We start from the raw sequence: 24,250 nt of genomic DNA on the forward strand, positions 1-24,250 counted from the left end.
AAGCTRCAGAGCTGTGGCAGGGGTTTTTGCTATATAAAGATCAAGAATGAACACAGAACTCTCAGCTTTAGCTGATCTCAAATCAAATTTTYAGCAGTGCCTGTGCAATACATAAGAAACATTTACTCAGGTCCCTCCTTCAATCAAGGTCTGCATGGCCAGAGTTTACTGYACAGGCAAGCTATCCCTTCTGCTCTTAATGAGTCCCCTCAGTGAAATTTAACCTGCATTTTGTGTTCTARGATACATTTAAAGTCCTTGGTGAAGGTATTCGTTTGGTTCTAAGTTTCTGCCTTGCTTATCAAAATAAATTGCATGACCTTAATCCCTACAAGTCAAACTGTAGAAACTGTCAGCTTGCATTTCCCCCTTTCCTTGAGGCTGAAGATCAAACATGTTGCATTTCCATGTCGTGTAAGGGACGGCAGGGTTTCATCCCACTTGCTGTTCACATCCCAAGTATACAAGCTATTTAGAAAATACTGGGTTTGTTACRTGTAAGTTTAATAAAGTTTTGTAATACCAAAGACTGTTGTTTAGGAAAGTTCTTTATTTCACAGAATTTCATCAGTATCCTATATTCAAGGGGAAATCTMTCCACTGGTGTCAAAAATGATCTTACCAACAAAAGGACAGGAGGTCATTTTTCAGACTCTGCCTWAATAGCTCAGCTATTGTAATAACTTAATATCAGGATTTGCTGTCAGTAAATAAAAATTAAACCAGGCTTCTGTTAGAAAATGAGATGGTAAACTAGAAGTGTCAGTGCTGCATATGGGAGTCAAGAGAACAGAAAAAAAGGAACCTATAAAAGGAGCAAGAGGAAGAAACGTTAAATTTTAAGTACATCCCACAGAAGTATCCAGAGCCATCCATTATAAAACAGTGTATTTGCAGAGGTAACCCTGAAGCTGTGCACTTCATCAAATACATATATTTAAAGACTCAGAGAAAAACAGGAAAACAGTCAGTAACAACAGAAAAGCTTTAAATACTTAGATCTCACTTAATACACCAAGAATAGCAGAAATTGATACAATAATCTAAGGAACTCATCAAACTGCACTCTACACAGGAAGATACAGTGTAGTTTAGAATCATCTGAAGAAAGACACAAAACCCAAACAAAACCACACACACAAAACACAAAGGCTAAGGGAAAAAATAAACACTCTAGAATAAAATAAAAATTGGCTTTAAATGGTTAAAACATTTTTGGTCCTGTTTCTTGGAAGAAGTAATTCTACACTGGGATCTGAAATAGAAGGAATACAACATTTATACACATCACACTGTAAATTGAAAGAAAAATGCATGATATTGAAAAATACTTTAAAATCAGTGAACTATTTAATTAACAGGAGTACAAAGAGTTGTTTTGGCACTGCACTTGAAGGACAGCTTCAAAAAAAACATTTTATTACCATGCTAATACCCACACACGACACCCTAGTTGAACTATCCAAATATGAAGTTTGCAGTCTTAAATAGATTTAAGTGCAACAGGAGAGAGGCTCCAGTGGGAACCCCCTCTAGCCTTCCACCATTCTTTTAAGGATGGCTCCCAGGCCACCCTTTGCCACTTTCAGTGGGGTCAGCTCTTCTTTATTCTCAATGTGAATACTTGCACCGTGAGACACCAGCAGCTTTGCCTCCTCCACTCTCTCTTCATCGCAGGCTAAATGACTGCAGCGAGAACAAGAAACCACAGCCACTGTTAAACAGCCCAAATTTACACAGAGCAATAATTATGTCATGTCAAAATGACAGCGTGAGTGTTGGGGGGAGATACATCTGAGAACAACAAATCCACAAGCAGCCAACTACCTAGACAGATTCCAAAGCTTGCTGTCCAGTCCCTCTGCTGTCATTAAGCAACTCAAGAACATTCCTCCTGCTGCTGTCCTTGCAATGTTAAGACTGTTCTTTGGGTTAGGTTTTGRCTCTGCAGTCAGCAAAGCTAAAGAGAACATAATCCATGGTGAGAATGGAAACTGGCAATCTCTATTAAATTGAAAGTGATATATAAATTGTCCGATGGTAAAAAATAATCTAAAGTAAAGAGTTACTGCAAATGCAGCAAATATTCTTTTTCCATTTGGCACAGGGTGCTGAGAAGAATTGTGTRCATTCCAGGGCCATACTGGGGGTTTATGTACAGCTAAAACATACTGCTTGACCTTTTTCACAGCAAAATCTAGATTCCACTGTGGTTTTGCCATGCAGTTCAARGCAGCTGCAACCCTGACAGATTGMAATTGATCTCTAACGTAACAACAAACACTGGGCTTATTGTACTTCAATTGCAACTTATTTTCCTTAGAGAAGTGAAGAAAAGCTTCTRAAATGAGTTCTTGCTTGGCAGGACAGAGTAGACCAGCCTGCAGGACCAGTTTCCTATGACTCTGATGTCATTAATTCACTTTCTACCCTCTAGCAGCRACCAATGTATTCCAGATTATTACAAAAGGTGTTCTCCTTTTGTGTTACACAAAAGGKGTAACACATATTAAAGTATACATGTACAGACACATGTAAGCAAAATACTAAGCATGACTTTCTGAAATACTTTTTAATTGCACAGCGATGTGAAGTAAGAGAGTAGTCTGAGGCAATGAGAAATTTTAAAAAAAGACATTGAAATAACRGAGTTTCAATTCACAGAGATTATGCTATATTAAGCAAAATTAAAATCAAAAGTTACTTACAGAGGAGTATTCCCTTCAGAGTCCCGTATATCCAGAGCTGCATTGTGCTGCACAAGGATCTGTACCATTTTTAGGTTTCCTTTGGCTGCTGCTCTGTGTAACGGGGTGGATTCAAAGTGATCTGTTGCATCTGGATTTGCTCCATTCTCCAAAAGCATGATCGCAATCTGAGTACATAGAAAGAGAAAGGAGCGGGGGAGGAGGATGTGGATATTAATATCTTCTGTAAATCCTTCCTCCAAGAGCATCACCAGCTCTAGTAGCTTAGGTAAACATACCTCCTGCTTATTTTTGGAGGCTGCATAATGCAGGGGCGTGCAGCCATTCTGATTGACAGCGTTTACATGAGCACCCTTAGCAATGAGGGCTTTCACAATTTCATCACGGCCTGCAGAAGCAGCAATGTGTAAGGGAGTCCAGCCAGCCTACAGAGGMAAGAAGAAATCCACATTATTCAAACCATGAGTTTCAGGCAGAAAAATGTAACAAGGCATAACCCAAACAGACTTGRGTACTCGCACTTTGCACATTCTTACAAGTGTAAAGCTAAACATTATTGATTTTTACTAGAGACAAGGCTCRTRTCTTCTCACATGTACTGAATGACTCAGGCATTCAGTATCTGACAAAAGCTGCCAGTTAAATGACAGAAATCACTTCTGCTCTGCAGTTATACATGGTATCTTTGCAGAACACTTTGTCCCTGCAGAATTCACACTAGTGCATTTTTAGGAAAATATAGAAGCAGTAGAAAAGATTGTTAAAAAAATTCTGCAACCTTTTTTATATCCTATCCTCTAAACTCATGAGACATTTCCTTCTTTAAGGATGRTATTTAGGATGCTTTGCAATGGATGTATTTATTTCAACCCCTCCTCTAGAACAGCAGCAGGCCATCTCCTTGCGAAGTGTGAAATCACTGAATCTGCAAAATTTATTAATGCCTTCCCCAGCATGAGGAATCTTCAGGGTACTTTATGAGTTGGCACAATGCATTTGAGAGATCACACTGAGATAAAGGCAACATGAGAACCCCAACAACCACCCAAACACCCCTGGTTTTGCAGCTTCCTTCGTAAGAAGAGTTCTCCTACAATTCCTGGACAATAAGCAGGACTCAAGTCTCCACGCCTATTTCCATGAAACACTTCACCGTGGCTTCCCAGCGCACACAGAGCAGCCTGGGCTTTCCCAAGTGCCACAGACCACGCTGGGCACACCAGCCGATGGGAGGACGGGGAGGGAGGAAGGGAGCAGCGCCAATGGCTCGGGAATTGCCCCCGGCCGCTGTCAGGGCCCCTCTGCGGCTGAAGCCATGGGCCCAGCAGCACCCTGCACCCGGACTGCCCCCAGCGAGGCACGGCCGCGGCACTCACATCGTCCTTATCGTTCACAGGCACGCCGAGCCCGAGCAGGAGGTCTGCGACATCCGTGTGTCCCGCCGAGCAGGCCCAGTGCAGCGCGGTGCGGTGATCCTGCGGGAGGGAAGCGGTGAGCGGGGCAGGGAACGGGAGCGGCTGCAGGAGCCGCGCCGCGGGGAGCCGCCCCCAGGGCCCGCAGCCGGCTGACCTGGTCGGCCCGCGTGGCCTGGCTCCTGTCGCGGAGCAGCAGCGCCCGCAGCTCCTCGAGGCGSCCCGCGAACGCCAGGTTACACACGGCCACGTCCGACACCGAGCCCTCCATGCTGCCCCCGCGCCCCCCCACTGTGGGCGGGGCCAAACCCGCACGCCGCCAATCAGGAGGGCGCAGGGGCCCAGGCCAGCCAATCGTGCCCGCCGCCTGCTCCGCTCACCGCTCGGGCCGCGGGGGCTGCTGGGGTTTGTAGTCCTGGAGACCAGGGGGCGGCGCGCTGCCGGCGGGCGGCGGGACTGCAGCTCCCAGGGCGCCCCGCGGCGCGGCCGTGTTGTGCCTCCGTGTCGGGGCGAGGAGGAGGAGGATGGTGACAGCGGGAGGATGGAGGCCGGTGAGGGGCGCGGGGCGCGGGCACGGCTGGCGGGGCGGCGCTCAGGGGCCAGGCCGGGGCTCCGGGGCTCGGGCGGGACCGCCGGCGGCGAGAGGCGCCCGCGGCCTGAGGGGCGAGGGGGGGCAGCGCGGGGCCATCTGCCCTGAGGGGCTCCCCTGGCGCGGGGGTCCCGCGGCCTCTCCGGGGGCCGGGGCTGGGGGCTCGTGTGGGGCCCGGGCGCGGGGGGGCTCGGCCGGGACGCGGGGCGGMCGGAGCCGGGGGACGGAGCCGGGTCTGCCAGCTCGGCCCCGAGAGGCGCCTCAGATCGCCGGGGAGCGCTCTGTGATCGCGGGAAGGGAAAAGAGACCCTGACGGTGCCTTCTCGGGTGGTCCGAGGTGTCGTAGGGAGCAGGGGCGAGAGAGGCGGCCAAGGGGGGCACAGGTGTCTCCGGTTGGGTTTCGGGGGGCGAGAGTGTCTTTAAGTCTTTGGACCCAAAATTAGATAATTTGCTCTCCAAGTGCAATGGCTTTTCTGACGGAAAAGGCAGAGCACAGTGCGAGAAGTTGTTTTGCTGAGCTGACAGCGACAGAGGAGTCTGTCGTAGTGTTTAACCATTGCCTGCAGGGAAGGTGAATTTTGGGGCTCGGCAGTGCTGGCCTCGGTGCTCCAGCCAGAGGGTGGTGCAGCTCTCTTTTCATTGCTGGAATGTATATAATGGAATATTATCTTTTTGTATATATTTATAATGAAATATTAWTTTTTTGTATATATTTACCTTCTGRTTATTCACCCTTTRTACTGGATATATGTGCACTTACTTGAAAAGTAGGATAAATTGTTTGCTTTCACTTTTAGCTTCTGATTTTTTAGCAGTATGTTTCCTTTAGATTGTTGTCAAAAATAAATGATTTTACATTAATTTTTACACTCRAAGGGTTGTTTCACTCTCCCAAAAAGCACCATTTTAATGGTCTGGAAAGTGTTTGGACTTAAGAGTAATTGTCATTTGTTACTTTTCACTAGATACATGTAGTATTGAATAATTGCATTAATACATCTATTTATTTCCTGAAGTGTTTCAAATCTCCAGTTGGGAAAGTAAAGCTCAGTCTTGCTAACACTTTTCACATGCTTCCCATTAAGCATGAGGCTGTAATCACTCTGMTTTGTACTTTTTGTACATTTCAGATCAAACCCCGGTGCCTACATTTTTTTTTTYCCTTTCCTCATTATCTTGAATCAAATCTCATCTTCACTGCAGTCATCCTGAACTTCTGTCACCAGCTTCAGTCAGACTGCTTATAATGAAGGTGTTATTCCTGGTGTTCTGTGAGCTCTCAATGAGGATCTAAATGAAAACCAAGGCATTGGATATTTCAGTGTCAGAACAGTTTTTAAGGGAGAAAATTAAACGCAGTGGTCAGAATCCCCAAAGGCTATAAGGACTTGTTACAATTCATTCAGTCTGAGAGCTCCAAGTTGTGCATAAAAGATCAAGGGGATAAAATGGAGTTTGATTTTTGTGTATTCCTGTTCAGTTTTATCTAGGTATGAAAACCAGATCACTATTTTGTCAGACTACTTAGAAGAATTTCCAGAAACTGATGAGCCAGTGTGGATTTTAGGAAGGCAACACCAACTAAACACAGGTATCTTTAGAATTAAATTATCTGTAGAATATTCATAGATTGACACACAGCAACAGCTGTTTTCCTTATGTTCCCTAAATGTCTCATGAGGGAAGTTTGTTCTCCTTCATTARCAGTGGAACCCTCCTGTACAGAAACCAGAACCAAAGCCTCCAGATGTAATTCATGCAATGTGATCACTCGTAGCAAAGGCTGTCAGACATGAGCCTGGTCACTTCCCACCATCAACTGCCTCAGAAATAAATAAAAAACTTTTGGGAAATGTTCAGCATTACTAATGTCATTTTCCCATGAGGAATGCTGTCTGCAACCTGTTACTTGCAACTAAAATGATATTTCAAAATAATAATAAAAAATTAATCTATGGCATGTATTGTATTTTGGTAAAAATAAATTCATGATCTAATTAAATTTAATGTTATTAAACTTTTCTTAAAATTACTTTCTATTGGGTTTGGAGGTAATGAATTATTCCATGTTAGTTCGTATGTAAAAATTCTTAACCTGCTTTACCAGTTCTTTCCTGAGGACATAGTTCACCAGAGCTGTTTTTTTCAGGCTGGGCATAGTCATTCCAAGCACCTTGTAAAACTTCATTGGCTAATAACTATTTCATCCTTAATAAGTTAACTTTAATTAGCAGTCTGCAAAAGCTCCCTGTATTTCAAGTGCTGAAGGTGTTTTAAGTATTAAGGGTCTTGTRTGCAAAAGCTAGCAGGAGCCTTCCATGTATTCTGCATATTGACTGTACAGGGATAAATGGAATTTTTCAGTTTTAAAAGTCTGTTTTAATAATTTCTTTCCTCTTAAAATCATTCCAGACAAATCTAAGTTATTGTTGGATATAAGCGCTCGTCTCTGGTTTACGTATAGAAGAAAGTTTTCCCCTATTGGTGAGTATGCAGCATTTCAGGTGCCTGGTTATGGATTAGCAGGATTAGTGATGATGTTGGGGACTGAAAARTTATTTTTACAGTATTAGAACATTTTGAGCATAATTTTAACTGTTTCTATAAACAGATTGAAGCTATTAAAATAATTTTGCTGGTACCTGCATATAATCAGGTCTTCATGCCTGTGGGGCAAGCAGTGAGGTCACTGCAGCACTGTGGAGAGAGACAAGCTTGCTCAGTGCCTTTAATCCACAGACAGCTGTTAGAGGTTTAACTGAGAGGTTTTCTCAGAGGCTGGGCCCGTGCTGACTGTGAGCAATTCTGTTACCAGGAGGCACCGGTCCCTCATCCGACGCAGGCTGGGGATGCATGCTGAGGTGTGGGCAGATGATGCTGGCCCAGGCACTGATCTGCAGACATTTAGGAAGAGGTGAGTACTGTTGCTGAGGCAAGTTTTGTKTTATTTGGGGACTGTTTAATTTTTGTTGTAGTTTTCCATAAAAGCATAAAACCTAAATTTATTAATGAAACTTTCTGTGATGTCCTGATAAAGTTACTAGTGAGTATTTTTGTAAAATCATGTCAGCCTTAAGCAGAGAAACAAAAATAGAGGAAGAAMAAATAGGGAATTCCACTGTTGTTATTTTATAAATCTTTTTGAGGAATACCCAAATTGAAGCCAAGGGAAAACCTGCTACCATGGGTCCGAGTTCTTCCCCTCTTTTCATTACATGGCAGCCAAAATGCTGGCCCAGGGTGAAGTTGTGAGTAGTGGCAGAGTGATAAGACTCCACACGGTGTACTTCACAAACCACTCACCCATCATCAGCCTGAGTCCAAACCCCACAACAGACCCCCCTAGTGCCTGCTCTTAATCCTGTATTAACACTCCACATCCCAGGGTCATGGGTGAGTGTCAGGTCTGCTCTGTGTGCCACTCTTCTGTCAGTTAACTTACTGTGCTTGGATCTGTGATCCTTATGCTCTTTTGTCATGGTTTCCATGGCAGCATGATTTGTGGATTTACCACTTGAATAACTGAATCCACAGAAGGATTTATCCACCTCAATAACTGAATCCACAGAACGGAAGTGCAAAGATTTAACTGAAAGAGTAGGCAAACAARTTACCTGAGAAAAGCTAGAACTTGAACTTGCAGTATAGATCTAACTGGCATCAGCCCTGTGTATGTGCTTCTCTGTTAATGAATGTGAGGTAACTACCTCATGTTAGAAGCAGAAGCGTACATGGCAAAGCCATGGCTTGGATTTTGCTGTGGGAGAGGGCCAGCATTGTGTTTGGACTTTGCTTTATGAATCTTATTATCCCACAAATGCTTGCAAATCTAACAAAGTCCAAGCAGAAGAGATATTTTTAAACAGCCTTGGAAGCTCACATAGAGCAAAACTATCAATTCTCAGCAATGATCACTCAGGATATACTTGCAGTTGGCTTTTTTGTTTTCGTTTCCCAGTTTTCACAAGATAGCATTTGATGATAAAGGACAGCTTGATAATACATTACAAGGTGTGACTTCTAGGATCTCTAAATAAAATGTAAATATTAGAGATGGATTGTCTCTTAGTATCTCATTGTATGGTTTTCTGCCATTTAGAAATTTGATCAGTATGATGAAAACATTATTTTTTAATCTGTATACTTCTTTCCTGTAAGATTGGCAATGGGAAAAACACAAAAAGCAACCAGAAGAATATCATAGAATCTTACGGTGCTTTCTAGATAGAAAAGATTGCTGTTATTCCATCCATCAAATGGGTAAGAACACACATCAACTTCTTTTTGTGCACTGAAATTGCTACTGTGTTGAAACTTTCTGATTTGAAATAAGTTAGTTAAAAATTTTTAAAAGGYGATTATGAAGACAGTGTTTATATTTATATATAAATAAAAATGCATGCAAATGGGTACAAAATTTAATAATTCAGAAATGTTTTTAATTAAGACCTATAGAAGTCCTTATGCTAGAATCTAGCTCTTGAGAAAAACTAGAGTTTTGGTTACCAGAGTTGGTAATATTAAAATAGACAGTCACAAAGCTTATTGGTATTATTTGTAAGGACATATTTGTAATTCTACCATTACAGATTAGGAATTTTTTGTAAGGGAGCTAGGAGTCATGAAGTTTTGAAAAGAGCACAGATTGAGAAAATAATTGTTGCTGCTAAATACAGCTTGCACTTGCTCTAGAATGTGAGAATGTGAGTAGGCATGCCATTTGACATGTGCTGTGACCAGCCTCTCTGTGATCTTTTCCTGTGTGTGTTTTCCTGTCTAAAAACAGCGCAGATGGGTGTTGGAGAGGGGAAGTCCATTGGAGAATGGTTTGGACCAAATACAGTTGCTCAAGTACTGAAGTAAGTCATGGCAGTGGCTCCCTCGGAAAGTACTCCCATACTCCTTGTCACAAAGTGGCACAACTTTGGCAGGTCAGGARTGCCAGACTAGAGCAGTGCTGGGAAGGATTGGAGCAAAGTCATTCAGCCAGAGAGGGAACAGAGCTGCAATTCCCTGCCATCTGAGCTGCAGTGCTGTCTGAGGCTGCTGGAGAAAACATGGAAGCTYGTCCTAGTCTAGAAGCCACACTTAAAGGGTTGGCTTTGCAGAAGGGTATGTAGAGGTGCTAGATTTGAGGTGGAARCTGGACTGCAGGTCCTGAGTGTCATTTGCTGCAGCACTGGGACAGACACACCCTGTCTCTCCAGAGGAGCTAAAGCATGTCCTGGCCTCCAGCTCAAATTCTTACAAACCCTTCATGGCTCACGTACCAGTTTTTCGGGCTTATTTTAGACAACTGACTGTGCCTGWGCAGCCTAAGAGCTCCCTTCCCTAGAGTTTTGGATGTCACACAAGTGTACAGAAGCCTGTGTGCTATAATGGCATCCTCCTAACTTTGRGGTGCCAAAACCTTTAGCTCCTCTGGCTTTTAACAACCTGAAATAGTTYCACTGAGTTTAGTGGAACTTGTTAAGCACAAAGTAATGTGAAAAACTGGCACAGGAATTTTTTCCTTCTCTCCATGMTGTCAGACACCATGGGTAGGATCCCACTGTGGAGGCTGTTGATTGCAAAAAAAAGCATAAACCTAATGATGTGGTTGAGTTGTTACTATCTCTGCATTTGGCAAAAGGACAAACCAGTTTTCACATGGTATAGTGTGTGTGCTTTTCTTGGAACGACTTACTATTTTTTTCCAAATATGTTAAACACTGAAAATTATCTTTTTATTACATGGAGACTTAAAAAAAAACGCAACAAATTGTTTTTCTGAATAAATTATTTTTTTACTCAACCATGTAACTGTCCTGAGTTAAAAGCTAGCCTCATGGTCCTAATAAGATTTCATTAATTATTTCCTTTATGTTTTCTAGGAAGCTTGCTTTATTTGATGAATGGAATTCGTTAGCAGTTTATGTATCCATGGACAATACGGTGGTCATTGAAGACATCAGTAAGTGAAACTGGAGTCTTTGCAGGACTGCTTTAGTGTCTCAGCAGACATTAGAGTAGCTCAAGCTTATGAAAAAATTTAATTGTTTGGAGGAAATACTTCTGGGAGCATTAGGGTAGTGGTTGGATTTGATGATCYTWAAGATMTTTTCTAGCCTAAATGWTTTGATGATTCTGTTATTATTTCTTGGGTGACAGTTTTTTATTTGATTCCACCCTCCTGCRTGTATTTAAATAGGAGCAAAATCTTGGGACCATCCCTGCTTGTTCCCAGAGTAAGAAAAGGAGTAAWGGAAGTGGATACTCAGGTTTGGGCTTTCCAAAACCAAAGTTAGCACAGAACAGTGAGGCAYTTTTGGTGACCAGCTTACATACCATGTGGATGAGAATGTGGAGTTTGGTCTGTGCTACCTTAACTCTCACTCCAGCAATAGAATGAAATTGCAGTTTGTAAAAATACAGAGCATTGCTTGTAATAGAGAGTTTGCCAGAGATTTGCTYTTGTCAGGCAAAGGGGAAAGGAGGGGCAGATCCTTCAGAAACACGTGGCCCATTTTCAGTTGTAAGAAGAGTGGGTTTACCAGTGGTATTTAGCCRCAGCCTGGTTCTACTTTAGTCCATACTTCTGCTTATTTTATGTCTACATCACTGGAAGTGAAGAGTTCCCTGAAGAATTTCTAATCCTTCGCCTCTGCTATATCATCTCCCAGGCAAAGCTTGACAGCATGAATACTGSGAGTAGTAAATGTAACTTCAGTCTTAAACATTCACCCCTCATTTTTCTCATGTCTCACTAATGTGCCAGCACATAGTCTCACTGCCAGAATTACTTCTACTAAACAGTTAGGATTTCCATGCCCTGCTCCTTTTGTCTCAAAACAGGAGCTYGATAAAGCTGTTTGGAAAAGTTATTTAATTCATGATTGAGAGGAAGTTCTGCTCTGTGTTCCTCTGTGCACTYACTGATCTCTGTTTTCATTCCCCCAGAAAAGATGTGCTGGTCCCCTGCCCAGAGCAGCGGCGTTGCCCACAGCAGTGCACATTTGCACAGAAGTGCTCTTGGCCCAAACAAGAACACAGCAGGATTGTGCCCAGGCTGGAAGCCCCTCTTGCTCATTATCCCTCTCCGGCTAGGGATTAATCACATCAATCCAGTGTATATTGATGCGTTTAAAGTAAGGGATTCTTCTGTGAATTGTTTGTATATGTGAAATAAGTTCAGATATCCACTATCTTTATAAACAAATCAATTTAATTTTTCTCTCTTTGGACTCCTAGGAATGCTTTAAGATGCCACAGTCTTTGGGAGCATTAGGAGGGAAACCCAATAATGCCTATTATTTTATAGGATTTTTAGGTAAGGAAGAAAGAAACTTACACCAAATATCCATATGATTGAAAGAGACGTGGTTTTCTTTGGGAAGGGGAAATAATAAGCCGTTTAAGCATGAGAATGGAGAAGAAGAAAYATTCATCAGACACTTCAGGAACAGTATGAGACCATCCTTATGGGAACAGAAAAGCAAAGCTTTTGGAGTGATGTAAGAAAGAGCAGTACACTAAGAAAAGCTAATAGCCTTCAACAAGTGTCAAACATCACTGCTGCTTAAATACTGAATTTTTTCTAATCATTAATACTTTCTAGTGAAGGGTGTCTTTTGTTTTATTCTTTTGCTTCATGGCTTTCTTCAATTATTGTCTCACATTTTTCAGTTTTTTTCATAGCAGTACATCTTTTACCTTCTTCCATGTCTTCCTTTATTACCTAATGCAATAGTTGATCCTAGAGTCAGTCTTTCATATTTCACCTGGGTTTGAGATCCATAATTTCTTGGATATTTTGTTCTTTCTTTTGTAAAACCTGAGCTGTTTTAATCAGACTTATTTGTTCAAATTTCTGGGTGAACGACTAATGGGATTACAGATTGCATTTGTGGTCATCCTGTATCTTTGGAATGTGGAATGATCTGTGGAATGTTAGGGATTACAAARGTTGAGATTTAAAAAAAATGTACTGGACCTCACATAGATAAAGGAAAGCAGGYGACAAAGGTGGAACAAACCATCCAAAAAAATCTACCGTGAAAGGTAACAGTGGAAAATTAYACTAAATGCCCTGTGGGATATTGTTGTGCCTAGCTTTCCAATTCTCTTAAAGACTCCCTAGTGAGAAAGTTGAGATATGTACTGTGCTGTTTGCAAGTCTTGATAAGTGTTTATTACTGCCTCTTGCTTACTATCACTGTGTGGATTTTACCCCTCCAGGCAATGAGCTGATCTACTTGGAYCCTCACACCACTCAGAGTTTTGTAGATTCTGAAGAAAATGGCACAGTTGATGATGAGAGCTTCCACTGCCAGCAAGCCCCACACAGAATGAAGATTATGAATTTGGATCCTTCAGTAGCTTTAGTAGGTGTCAGAAAATGATAATGTGTTCTTTATTCAAAGTAATACCTCTGGGTATTGATAAGGGCASCATCATGTTTTCTTGATCAGTCAAGATCACAGGGCACTCTTCTGCAATCTAGAATTCAACACGTGGTAGTTTATGTATTAACTGCATAGCATACATGAATTTTAGATCAAGCAGGGGATGATCAGTTGCTGTATGCTGGGTAGCCAGTTAAGTTTCTTTCCTGGGCAACACAGACCTTTCCCAAGAAGTAGTTTGAAAGTCAAAGCAAGGAACCGAATCAAGTTTCCTTATTTCATTCATCACTAGAATGTATGCATGGGTTGCTCTGGAGAAGATCCTTACCTGAGCTGGTTTTATGTAATTTACAAATGTTTAAGTTGAATTACTTGTAGGAGTCATCCAGTACAGGCCACAAGAATACTGTGGTAGTTGAAAAAATTGAGTCTGATCTCATGCCAGTCAGTATCCTTTGGCTGGGTTATAGGTGATTGTCACTTGAGATACAACCCATACATAGATACTGCAGCATACTTTGCTCATTGACCTGTTGTGTTTAATACTACTATGTGTATTCTTTCCTTAGGGCTTCTTTTGCAAAGAAGAATGTGATTTTGATAACTGGTGTAGTCTTGTACAAAAGGTAATACTGCAATCATGGATACTGTTGTTTTTTATGTTAGTGGAAATTCCCTACCTGCAGATCAAATGATCCCCAGTGAAGGTAGCACTAATGGTYAGGGAAAGCTGACACTGCTGGTGGAGCTTGTTCAGCATTTTGCAGCCCTGAGCCCTGACACTGGGAGAACAAGCACAGACACCCTCTTCCTGAGTTTGTCTTTTTTTAGCAGCACTGCATTAGTGGCTCATACCTAATTCAGTTACTGAAAAACATATGTTAAACTGACATGTTGTGGCAGCTTATTTATTTGCCTCCTGATCCTTAYTTATTTTTTGCCATAACATATTATTATATGTTCTGATCTTGACTGTTAGTCCCTGGTATCACAATCTGATTGTCTCAGTCCCAGCTCCTGCTGAACTCTGGGACATGCATGCTACCACAGGAAAAGGACTCTAGGTTATTTCAGCAAGCAATTGGGATACTAAGCAACAGGAATGTGAATGTGAAGTACCACCAACCAAAAGGCATTTATTTAAAAGAAGACTACAGAAAGCAGTTTGTGAATAGCCGAAGTAGAGGATATGATTTAGCTTGCCTTATAGGAGTGAAATTCAGCATCAATAATAACTTATTTCTCCTGATCAAAACCTATCTTCCAAAATCTGTTGGATTTTTTTTTTTTGCAAATAGATCTGTCTTTTGTTCCTATTGATCGACAAAAAACTTGAACACAGAGAGGTCCAAGCAAGTAATTTACTATTAGAAGGCAGAAATATGTTCTTGATAYCTCTTTGCTCCATGTAAACAAAATWAGAGATGTATGGATATCAAAGCTCATTATCATGCACAGGTAACTTGTAGGAAAGTTTAAGAGATCCATCTTGCAGGTGTGTTTTCAAGTAGGAAAATACTAGAGATGTGTGAAGCAGTGATTCACAGGGGCAAGAACCTGTGCCCATACAGCCTTTGTTCTTTGATAGATATACAGTATTAAAAATGTTTTTAATTAAGCAGGCACTTTTGTATTCCGTTCTCAGGAGATTCTAAAGCAACAGAGCCTGCGGATGTTTGAGCTGGTCCAGAAGCACCCACCACACTGGCCTCCTTTCATACCTCCAAGCAAGCCAGAAGTGACAACCACAGGAGCAGGTGTGGTACCACTGAAAGTGCTGCTGGGCWGCAGAGTGGGGCTCCTCAGCCAACAGGAGAAACAACAGTGGAATAAGTGGGCTTGCCTGAGGATCAAGCAATCACTGCATGATTAAGTACCTTAGTCTTACAGAATATCAGTTATCCAAACAGGCCATGTACAATTTACAAGTGTTAGCACAATATCTTTTTAGATCTTGGAAAATATTTCAGAGCACCATTCCAGAAAAATGGGGGGTTTGTTCTGAGGGGTTTTTTAGTAAACAGAATCAGACATGCCTTTACACTCTAAATAATTTGATTTTTTTTTCAGAACTCATTGAATCTACTGACAAGCTATTTGAATTGGAAGAAGAATTTGAAATCCTGAGTGTTTGAAGGAAACTGTGGTGACCCTTCTGAGTATCGAACATATTGCTAATATTATTGCATTGACTTCAATTACACAGCCATGTTAGCCCCAAAGTGCCTGAAATCATGGATAACAGAGCACAAACACCTGGTAGCATCCAAAACTCCAGCAGGGACAGTTCCTTCTGTTAAAGAGCTTTCCCAGATGGAAAAGCAGTGAAAGATTTTATTATAAGACCCTGAAAGGGAACCTCTTTTTAATATGTGTCTTTCTTGAAGACAAATGGACTTCTGAGATTAAGACAAAAATGTCTGTCAATGGGCTGTATGTTTGGAGAAAGGGATAAACACAAAATGGGTATTTCTTGCTCTCATATAATGCAATAGTTTAGTTCTTAAAGCAAAACAGTCTTCAGTTAAGGAGGATGTTTACTTCTGTTCCCTCCCTTGGGCTGCATCATAGAAAAAAATGCATTGTCTTGTTTAAAAGATCGACTGGATCAGGAGAAAATTGTTTCCTTGTTAAATATTTTAACATGTATTTGAGCAACCACACTTTATTACAARAATGTTTCTGTGAAAGGAACTATGTCTAACGTATACGTTTCGCAATAGCCTTCCTGTTTCTGGGAAAACTCAAGAGGAACAGGAGCCTCAAATAGTTGATATAGAACACAACCACTGTTATAGTTATGATATATTTCACCTTGACCTTAAAGTTCAATCATTAAAACTTAGGCTGACTTTTCTTTTGGAGCTAAAGTGAGTCAAAGGTGGTCTAACTGTATCTTATTTATTTTAAAAAAGATTTACACAAGTATCTCTGTTACTGCACTTTATCTGTGCATCTAATAAATTTCTTAAGCTTTTCATAGGTTGTATGCTGCTATATTTTGTTAATTTGTTTGTGTGAACTWAATATAACCCAGGTTATCTTAAAACTTAATATATAGGCATATGCAAACTACTTAATCATTGGGKTTTGACTTGTTGCCTTTTGAAATCTGTTTTGGTAAAAGTGCCTTAATTCTCCAGGTTTAGCAGAAGAGCCGCTGCAGTTTTGTTTCTCAGAGTATCTCTCTAGCAGCTATAAGAAAACCAGCCCAGAATAAAGGCAGAGGTCATTTAATTCATTCTACAGTTCCTTTTTACTGTCAGACAATCCCCATTCTGATMATTTTGTCACGATAGTGTAATGAACGTGAATTGCACACTTTCATCTTCAGCAATAAATGACAACATAGAGAAATCCTGAATGCTGTCTCCTCTCACTTGCACTTCTTGATCAGGGCCAGTGTGATTTCCAAGAAAATAGTCATGACCTGCTCACAGTTCATCTTGTTTGCCTCCAATGTTTATTAGCCATGGCTTGGAAACTATACATGTAGGAAAAATATACTTTCCCTCTGCATGGATTAGCTGCATTGTTTTTTTTTTCACAAAGCATTTCTTCTTCATTAATGTCAAGTTACTGCTTGTGACATCAGTTGCATCCCAATCTTCCCCACAGACAAAAATTAAATGAGCCCTTGCTCCAAGTAGTGGTATTTCTCTTTAATTACRCCCTGAAGAAAAGTTAACAGTGCATACAGTAGAGATACAATTTTTAAACTAACAGTAATAAAGCCCAGAGGAAACAGTATACAACACATGCTGACTGCAGGAGTAAAAAATGTACATCCCATAACATCTTACTCCTGTGTCTGCATAAGCTCATGTGCTAGCTAGYAAAGGCTTTACTTTTCAAACACACACAGTCTGAATAATTACAAAATAAGCTGTCTCAGAAAGRAAATTGATGTTCATATTAATAAAATGTTGGCTAATAAAGTATGGTTGTATATCATTGACTGCAAGGAGATAAGCACAGACTATGAAGCTGACATTTTACCTGGAATATATTTCAATAGAAAGCTATTGAAAAAGGTAGAGGTGTTTTGGATTCATCTTCACATCAAAACTTGCATTTTTCATTGGTGYAGCTCTTTCAGGTCAACTATGGCTATCAGTTTGGATTAGAATTGGTACCTTACTGGAGGAAAGAAAGTTCTGTCTGTAYAATAAGCAAAGCAAAACATTCCTTTTTCAATTTTTCTAAGATCCATTATCAACCATTAGTGCATAGTGTTTCCAAGCCACCTACAATATACTGRTAAATTTTAGCTAGTTCTGTGTTTCACAGGAGAATGAGTCTTCACTCCCTTACACGACCAAAAGCTGTTTGCAAAAACACTAATTAAGCACAGCCTTGGAAAAGTCTCCCTGGGTGACCATTGGGTGTGCTTCGGACAGAGGAGAGGTGTGAGGCRTCAGCTGCTCTTCAGTCTGAGTAAGGAACTCACAGAGACTTTCTGAGGTAGCCATAAAGGAGGGGAAAAAACCATTGAAGTAAAAACATAGCACCATGTTTCATTAAAAAAATTGCTTCAGAACACTGGTCTTTCCCTCCTCTGTGCRCAGTCAAATTCTGGGAGTTGAAACTTGATTTTTGTAGAGTTCTGCCTGTCTTGATTCACCCATCAAACACACACAAAACAGGTTTATGAATTTACTCTTCTTCAGTCACTGATGTCTAATCTGGGGTAACAAAGACTGTTCCTGTACCTGGRTTTCTGTTACTACAAGTTCTTCATGCACACCTGGCAGCGGCTGACCCGAGTCCGAAGCTGTCCTGCTTTCAGCGTCTCTGAGGGAGGAGCGCTGACAAACTGCTGCTCCTGCTCCACCGTGGTCAGCCAGAAGCTGTACTTGTTGGCAAAGTAGTGGCACGTGCCCCGGGCACCATTGCACTCGATGAASGGAGTAGCTCGGAAATCCTCCAGGCAGGAGCCAGGTGACACAAGGGACTGGCCTCCRCCTTCTGCCCCCGCCGCTGTGTGCTGAAATGAAGATGGCAAGGTGAGTGAGTCAAAGGAACACCAGGAGGTAAACAGGTTCCATTGCTAAAAGAAGAGAAACAGGCAACCGAGGTTATGCCCTGGCCATGTGTAGCTGTCCCTTGAGTCAGAGCTAGAAGGTAAAAAGCAAAGGAACAGACTCAGRTTGAATATGCAGGCCTGGAATAATGGAAAACCAGCTTTTCACTTAAAAGTTGGCAAAATTTGGAAACAATAATGCTGACATGTTTTTCTAACAATCTTACACTAATGAGCTTCTAGGAGAGTGCAATGGAAAACTTTTTCCACCGAGAAAGAGGATTAAGTCAATACTGTAGCTTAATTACTGTTCCCGCATTTAAAGGTTTGCAAAGCAAACATCTGTGGCAATGCAGAACCAAGGCAGCAGTGTTACCACCAAAACTGATCAGGGCAGGTCCTAAACAGAGCCAACTCAGAGCTACAGCAACTCAGCTGATGAATGCACTGRGGCAAGAAGAGACCGGGCTCCTGGTTCCTGTAAATAACTCACACAACAGTCTCAGTGACCTCATCAAAGAGGAGAGATGGAAATGTTTCCAGCTGCCTTTGCACTGTCCTTACCATAAGGAAGGAGTATCCTATCCASAGGCTGCGCCAGCCCAGGGGACACTGGGGGATGGTGATGTCCTGGCTGTGCACAGCCACGGCCTGGGAAGGTGCTTCACACACAGAGCAGCGGCTGATGTACTGTGGGATCTGCACGCTGTCCACGGGCATCATGGGGATGGGAGCAGTGGTGGACAGCCAGTAGGACTTGTCGTTTCGGCTGGCGTAGTAGCACACCTCATTGATGTTGCAGTAAATGAAGGGCATGGTGCTGAAGCGAGGCAAACACGAGCCAGCAAAACCTGGAAAAATCCAAGAGGTGGTCATGGCGAGCATTTGCCAAACACTCCCAGACACACACACAAAGGTTAGTGGTGAGGATGGCACGAGTGACGCCGATCCCAGTGCAGATCTGGCCAAGCCAGCTGCCACCACAGCCCTCTGCACTGCCAGGGAGGACGGCTCCTTCGAAATGGGATTTTGGCCTGTGCTGTTCATGCCTGAGAGAATTCWGTCAACTCACCGAGATCCTGGTTGTGTGATTTCTCCTGCCCCTCCACATACAGTAAGCTGTAGCCATCCCAAAGCTTATTCATTCCTATGGGGCACGGGGGGATCTGATCYGACTGACTGTGCTTCACCAGGGTGTAGCCAACGCCCACGCTCCGACCAGGCATTCCCGGCAATCCAAGGGAACCCGGCTTCCCAGCAACACCTACAACACAGGAGGAATTGCTATTTCTGGAGCACAGTATGGACATCAGCTGGCTCTGTACCCTGTCAGGCATTGCTTATGGCAGTCTGCACAATGAGGAGCTCAAGCTATATGGTTGTTGTATGAATTACTAGACTTAACAGCTCCAAAAGCAGTCATTTCACACCATCACCCACCCATTCCCTTCTTCTTTTAATTTCCTYTCTTTGCCCAACAACTCTGGTGTTAAGTGTTAGGTGTATCTCACATACAGCAGTTCTAAGATCTCAAAGCACCAACCAAAATCTAATAAATTCATTTTTGCTATAGCATTCTTCTTGATGATATTCYGCTTCTTTCTCTCTGTGCCTTTCCTCTACTGTTCAGACCTCACAGCTATGGTTACTCTAAATACTGTATCACTCTTTTAGATCTTCAAGATGATTCCCACATCCACAAAACATTAAAACCAAAAAGTGCTTGGAATTGCACCTACAGAAACACCAGCAGTGTCATCAACAAGGATGTGTGACAGACCTTTCCTCACTGATTCACTACAGAYAGAAAACACAAGACCACAGACATCCTCTGTTCTTCCTAAGGTAGTTGGGTGTTGGGGAGGGTCTCTGCAGAAGCTGTAAGCAAACACRATTCTACTGATTGCTTCTTTTTGATCTGTGCTTCCCAAATCATAAAATTACCTTCAAATCCCTGTGGTCCTGGGGCACCTGCAAGTCCTGGATCCCCAACTGTGCCAGGTGTTCCAGGTAAGCCATCACGTCCTTTCAAACCAGATCTTCCTGGCAAACCTTTTGGGCCTGAAATAAAATACAATCATTAGTATCATTATTTCCTCATATTATTGCCTTCACYCCTGCAATCATATTCCAGAAGGGAAACAGGACATCAGCAAGAGCTCATTCTTTAGCAGCTGTGGTTACAAACAGCCACCTCCAAAAGAGACTCCACCTGATTGTCTGTAAAAGGATTGAGATGTGCAGCTGAATATCACACGTGGCTATAAACATAGCATTATATTTGTATGCATTTTGATGGAATTCTTTCCTTAATTAAAAATCCCTGTAACCATTCCTAATGCATTTGATATAGTAGTGGTTTTCTTCCAGAAGAACAGCATTTTGGAGATCYGAGTGTACTTTTTTTTACCTGGTTTTCCAGCTGGGCCATGGAATCCAGGATCTCCATCAAAGCCAGGGACACCATCAATTCCTGGCAGACCAGGTARTCCTGCAGGGGCTGTGACTTCTTCTGGCTGTGGGGTTATTCCTGGAGCCCCTGGTCTGCCAGGAAGACCTGCACATGGGGCAAAGGATGTGTAAGTATCCCACAGAAATCACACAGTTTTGATGCTAATCCTGACACAAAGGAGAAGAATGTGAAATTAAGACCACCTTTGTACATCAGCACTGGGTATCTTATAAAAAGTATGTCAAGCTCTTTTTAACTTTCTTCAGTCTCTAAGAAACCAAGAGTCTCCCAAATAAACCCATTGAGGGAGCTCTGAAATCGTTCCCAGCCCAAACCAGGTGCTTTCAAATCCTGCAGCACTCACCTCGACGGCCCGTTTCACCTTTCAGCCCGGCGTAGCCAGGATCCCCCGGAGGCCCATCTTTACCTGGCATCCCCATTAGGCCAGGCTCTCCTCTSGCCCCTGCAAAGACACTCAGCTGAGGCTGGGGCTTAGCACAGGCTCCCCATTCTGACCCACAGCTGGGACATTCACTGATGGCAGCAACAGCATTTGGGCTCTGAGATGGAGGGGATCACAGCCTTGAAGGAAGTCAGTGTGCAATTTCACGATGGCTGCAGAGCCTCAGAGCAAGAATTTCCACCTAACTGTACTTTATTGAAAGCACTCTTCCCCTTCTTGGGTAACCCCAGGACAATGTTTGGGGAGTGCACACCTTCACTATTTGGAATCCATCTCTATGCASAGCACAGAGGGATGGGATCTGCCAGCCTACAAAGAAAGGAGACAGTTCTTCATCAGGCAGTGGCTCTCCATCCTGCCCTGGCTTTTGAGCTGTGTGCTGTTCCTGRACTCCCCGTGCAGCTGCCCCTTGGCCTCCTTTAGAGCAGACCAAAGACAGAGCAAYGTGCTCCCTGCCTTAGCCCAGAACAGTTCTGAACCCCTACAATCCTCTTAGCCTCTYGTGGAGACCTAAATCCAGCACACAATGCCTCTGAGCATACAGGACAGGTGGGATGAAAAAGCAACTCCAGTCCTTGCTTGGAGAGCACAAGTGGGTAACTGTGGTCAACAAGCACAGCAACATTGCAGGTGGACACCATCTACTCAGAAAAAAACAAGGATAAAAGGAAAAAAAAATCACAGGAACACACTGAAAAACACCTGGAGGTGGCCTCCSCTTTACCTACTGACTCCAAAAGCAGCAAAATCTGAAGGAGCCAAAAGGAAATATTGAGACATCAAACTCAGCTGTTACACCTGAATGAGGGAGGCCACTCTAACCACCCAACACCATTCCTACTGCCAAGATGGAAAAAGCTGCCAAACCACACCCAGCTCCCTTCAAGGCAGGATTACCTTTGAATCCAGATGCTCCAGGGAGTCCAATGGGACCAGTGAGTCCCACATCACCCTTAATGCCTCGCAAGCCAAGAACACCAGGCAAACCTGGAGTGCCTGTGTCACCCTGGTCAGAAGCTGGGCCAGGGGGCCCTCGTGGGCCTGGAAGTCCTGGGAAACCTAGAGACAACAGAGTAAATTGGCAAGATTTATTCCTGAGGCAAATGCTGAAGCTATCCCCAGTGTCTTTCTGGTTGGGAAAACACTGGAGTCTCAGCCTCTCTGACAAGACTGGGAGGTACTGAATGGGCACCATTGCCATCAGGACAAAGCTTCCAAAGTGCACACACCTGAACTCCCATCAGTGCCTGGAAGGCCAGCATCTCCAGGTCTCCCACGTATGTCAGATGGAAGAGAAACTCCAGGTGTTCCTGGCAAGCCAGGCAGTCCCATAGGACCAGGGGGACCTAGAGTAAGAAACAGAGTGAGGGAGGACCAAAGATCTTCAKGGATCTTCACAGACATTGACAGAAGTTGTGGCTGGGGAGCATTTATACGGAGAACAAAGAGATAGCTCACTACAGAAGGGGAAATAATTAATATTGTGCTGTTCAGGAGAGGTACAGACACTTTCAGAACTGTGTAACTGTTTCTCAAATACAGAGCCACATCACAGATTTAATATTTACCTGTCAAACTTTTAGCCACCTTTGAGGCTTCAGGAGCTATCTTTGGTAGCTCTGCTGGCCATACAACCCATTAACCTGTGCTGCAATACATCCTGCTTCCAGAACATCAATATTTACCTGTATCTCCAGATGAGCCTTTTGGTCCAGGGAATCCTGCAGCTCCTCTTCCCAAGCCTGGAGAACCTTCTTCTCCCTTCGGACCTGGGAGACCTGCAGGTCCTTTCAGTCCAGCTTCACTCAGACCTAATTAAACATGGTTAACAAAGATAAGAGAGTCTATTCAAATTGCCTAAAAGCAGTCAAATTATTACAAAGAATGAGTGGTGATTAAAAAACTAGCCATTTACTACTGTCTCTGCTGTTTCCAGCAGAGCAGCTGGAATTGGTGATTTGGTGCCTCACATGCTACTCTGGGTGTGCAGAGTRCATTTAAACAATCTGTGAGAGGCTGTGAGAAAAGCATATGACTGTTCTGGTCTCCCCACAAGCTCTTGCACAAGAATGGGAACACAACAGTCCTGTGACAGGCTCTGCTGCCAGCCTGTGTCTCTCACGAGGACACAACAGAGACTCAGCCTCTGGTCTTTAAATAACCTTGTGGGCTTCATGCTGCAACACAGGCAGTTCAGTTTGCACAGCCTGCTGCAGAATGCACGCAGGCACACGTGGRGCAGGGCAGAGACTCCCAGGAAAAGCTGCAAGGAGATGTTCAGCCTTTCACTMTGGGAAGAGCATACACTAAAAGCAKCTCTCTCAGGAAAATTGTGCAGGATCTAYATGCTGTGAATCATTACCTTCTGATAGAGAATGTTTTAAACAAARAAAACACAGGTATTGTTTGAGYTGTATATGTGAAGACTGTCCATTTTCATGCATAAAACTGCTGTCACAAATTTTAGATGCTACTTTACAACATGACTGTAATTTAACAAGTCATTTTGGTAAGGTCTTTTTTCACTTCTTTACTTTAATAAAACACTGTTTGCAACACAGAACTATATTCTATTTCATATGATTAAAAATCTGAAAAAAAACAGCAAAAGCTTCCTAAAAGAAGAATCTGGAAAGTAATCAATCAGTTTCTGATTTTATTGATACCTTCCTTGAGCTCCATATAATAGAGGGCTCTGAAACTCAGTACAGAAACATTTCATTGCTAAGTCCAATTCAAAGCAAGCATTTGGTGGTGCCCTGCTCAAAGCAAACATCCATAGGAAATGGAAGAGTTTTAKGATTCAATTCTATCAGTTTTCCAGCAGTGACATAGTCTTTCAGGAATTCAAGGAGAACCATCACCAGAAAAGCCTCTTCAACTCCACAGGCTGCATCCTGTTCTTACTGGCAGTGAAGAARAATTTGTTCATGCACATTCAGTATCCTGAGGTTTTTCTTAGGTCATAATTAAATCCAGAACTGGGTGAAATAGGGGAATTGTGTGGGAAACACTGCTCTCATGATAGAATAGGGTATGCATTCCCCCAGCTGTGACACTTGTACTATGTGTTTCCTTTACCTGGTGTTCCAGGAGACCCTTTTGTGCCTGGTAAGCCATTCAAACCATTTAAACCTGGAAATCCATGAAAGCCTGAGGAGACATCGGGAACATAAAAGTGAGCAAATAGGGAAAAAAATCTATTCAGGTGGAAATGCA

General features: G+C 42.7%; 3 protein-coding genes across 3 annotated transcripts in view; 1 reads left to right on the forward strand and 2 right to left on the reverse strand.

Moving 5' to 3' along the window:
- PSMD10 (proteasome 26S subunit, non-ATPase 10) lies at positions 1–4,416 on the reverse strand. Its single transcript, XM_057365680.1, has 5 exons — positions 4,278–4,416; positions 4,085–4,183; positions 2,987–3,133; positions 2,709–2,875; positions 1–1,686 (listed from the first exon to the last, which is right to left on the reverse strand). Exons 1-5 carry the CDS (start codon positions 4,389–4,391, stop codon positions 1,533–1,535), a joined length of 681 nt encoding a protein of 226 aa, XP_057221663.1. The 5' UTR covers positions 4,392–4,416; the 3' UTR covers positions 1–1,532.
- Positions 4,417–4,594: 178 nt separating this feature from the next.
- Positions 4,595–16,637, forward strand: ATG4A (autophagy related 4A cysteine peptidase). Its single transcript, XM_057365682.1, has 13 exons — positions 4,595–4,671; positions 6,190–6,300; positions 7,122–7,193; positions 7,525–7,623; positions 8,868–8,969; positions 9,496–9,568; positions 10,583–10,662; positions 11,649–11,836; positions 11,940–12,018; positions 12,927–13,072; positions 13,663–13,719; positions 14,739–14,850; positions 15,164–16,637. The coding sequence occupies exons 1-13, from the start codon at positions 4,662–4,664 to the stop codon at positions 15,226–15,228; spliced, it is 1,194 nt and encodes a 397-aa protein (XP_057221665.1). The 5' UTR covers positions 4,595–4,661; the 3' UTR covers positions 15,229–16,637.
- Positions 16,638–16,662: 25 nt separating this feature from the next.
- Positions 16,663–24,250, reverse strand: part of COL4A6 (collagen type IV alpha 6 chain) — a 111,590-nt gene continuing 104,002 nt past the window's right edge. Inside the window, exons 36-45 of the mRNA XM_057365681.1 lie at positions 24,113–24,184; positions 22,717–22,842; positions 22,261–22,377; positions 21,929–22,090; positions 20,933–21,031; positions 20,527–20,673; positions 20,061–20,177; positions 19,189–19,380; positions 18,681–18,967; positions 16,663–18,080 (exon numbers count right to left, since the gene is read on the reverse strand). Coding sequence (XP_057221664.1) covers positions 17,820–18,080; positions 18,681–18,967; positions 19,189–19,380; positions 20,061–20,177; positions 20,527–20,673; positions 20,933–21,031; positions 21,929–22,090; positions 22,261–22,377; positions 22,717–22,842; positions 24,113–24,184 — 1,580 coding nt within the window. The 3' untranslated portion in view covers positions 16,663–17,819. The remainder of the gene's footprint in view (positions 18,081–18,680; positions 18,968–19,188; positions 19,381–20,060; positions 20,178–20,526; positions 20,674–20,932; positions 21,032–21,928; positions 22,091–22,260; positions 22,378–22,716; positions 22,843–24,112; positions 24,185–24,250) is intronic.

The sequence above is a fragment of the Malurus melanocephalus genome, unplaced genomic scaffold, assembly GCF_030028575.1.
Source record: "Malurus melanocephalus ecotype Western Australia unplaced genomic scaffold, MMel_1.1 scaffold_56, whole genome shotgun sequence".
NCBI classification, from domain to species: Eukaryota; Metazoa; Chordata; class Aves; order Passeriformes; family Maluridae; genus Malurus; species Malurus melanocephalus.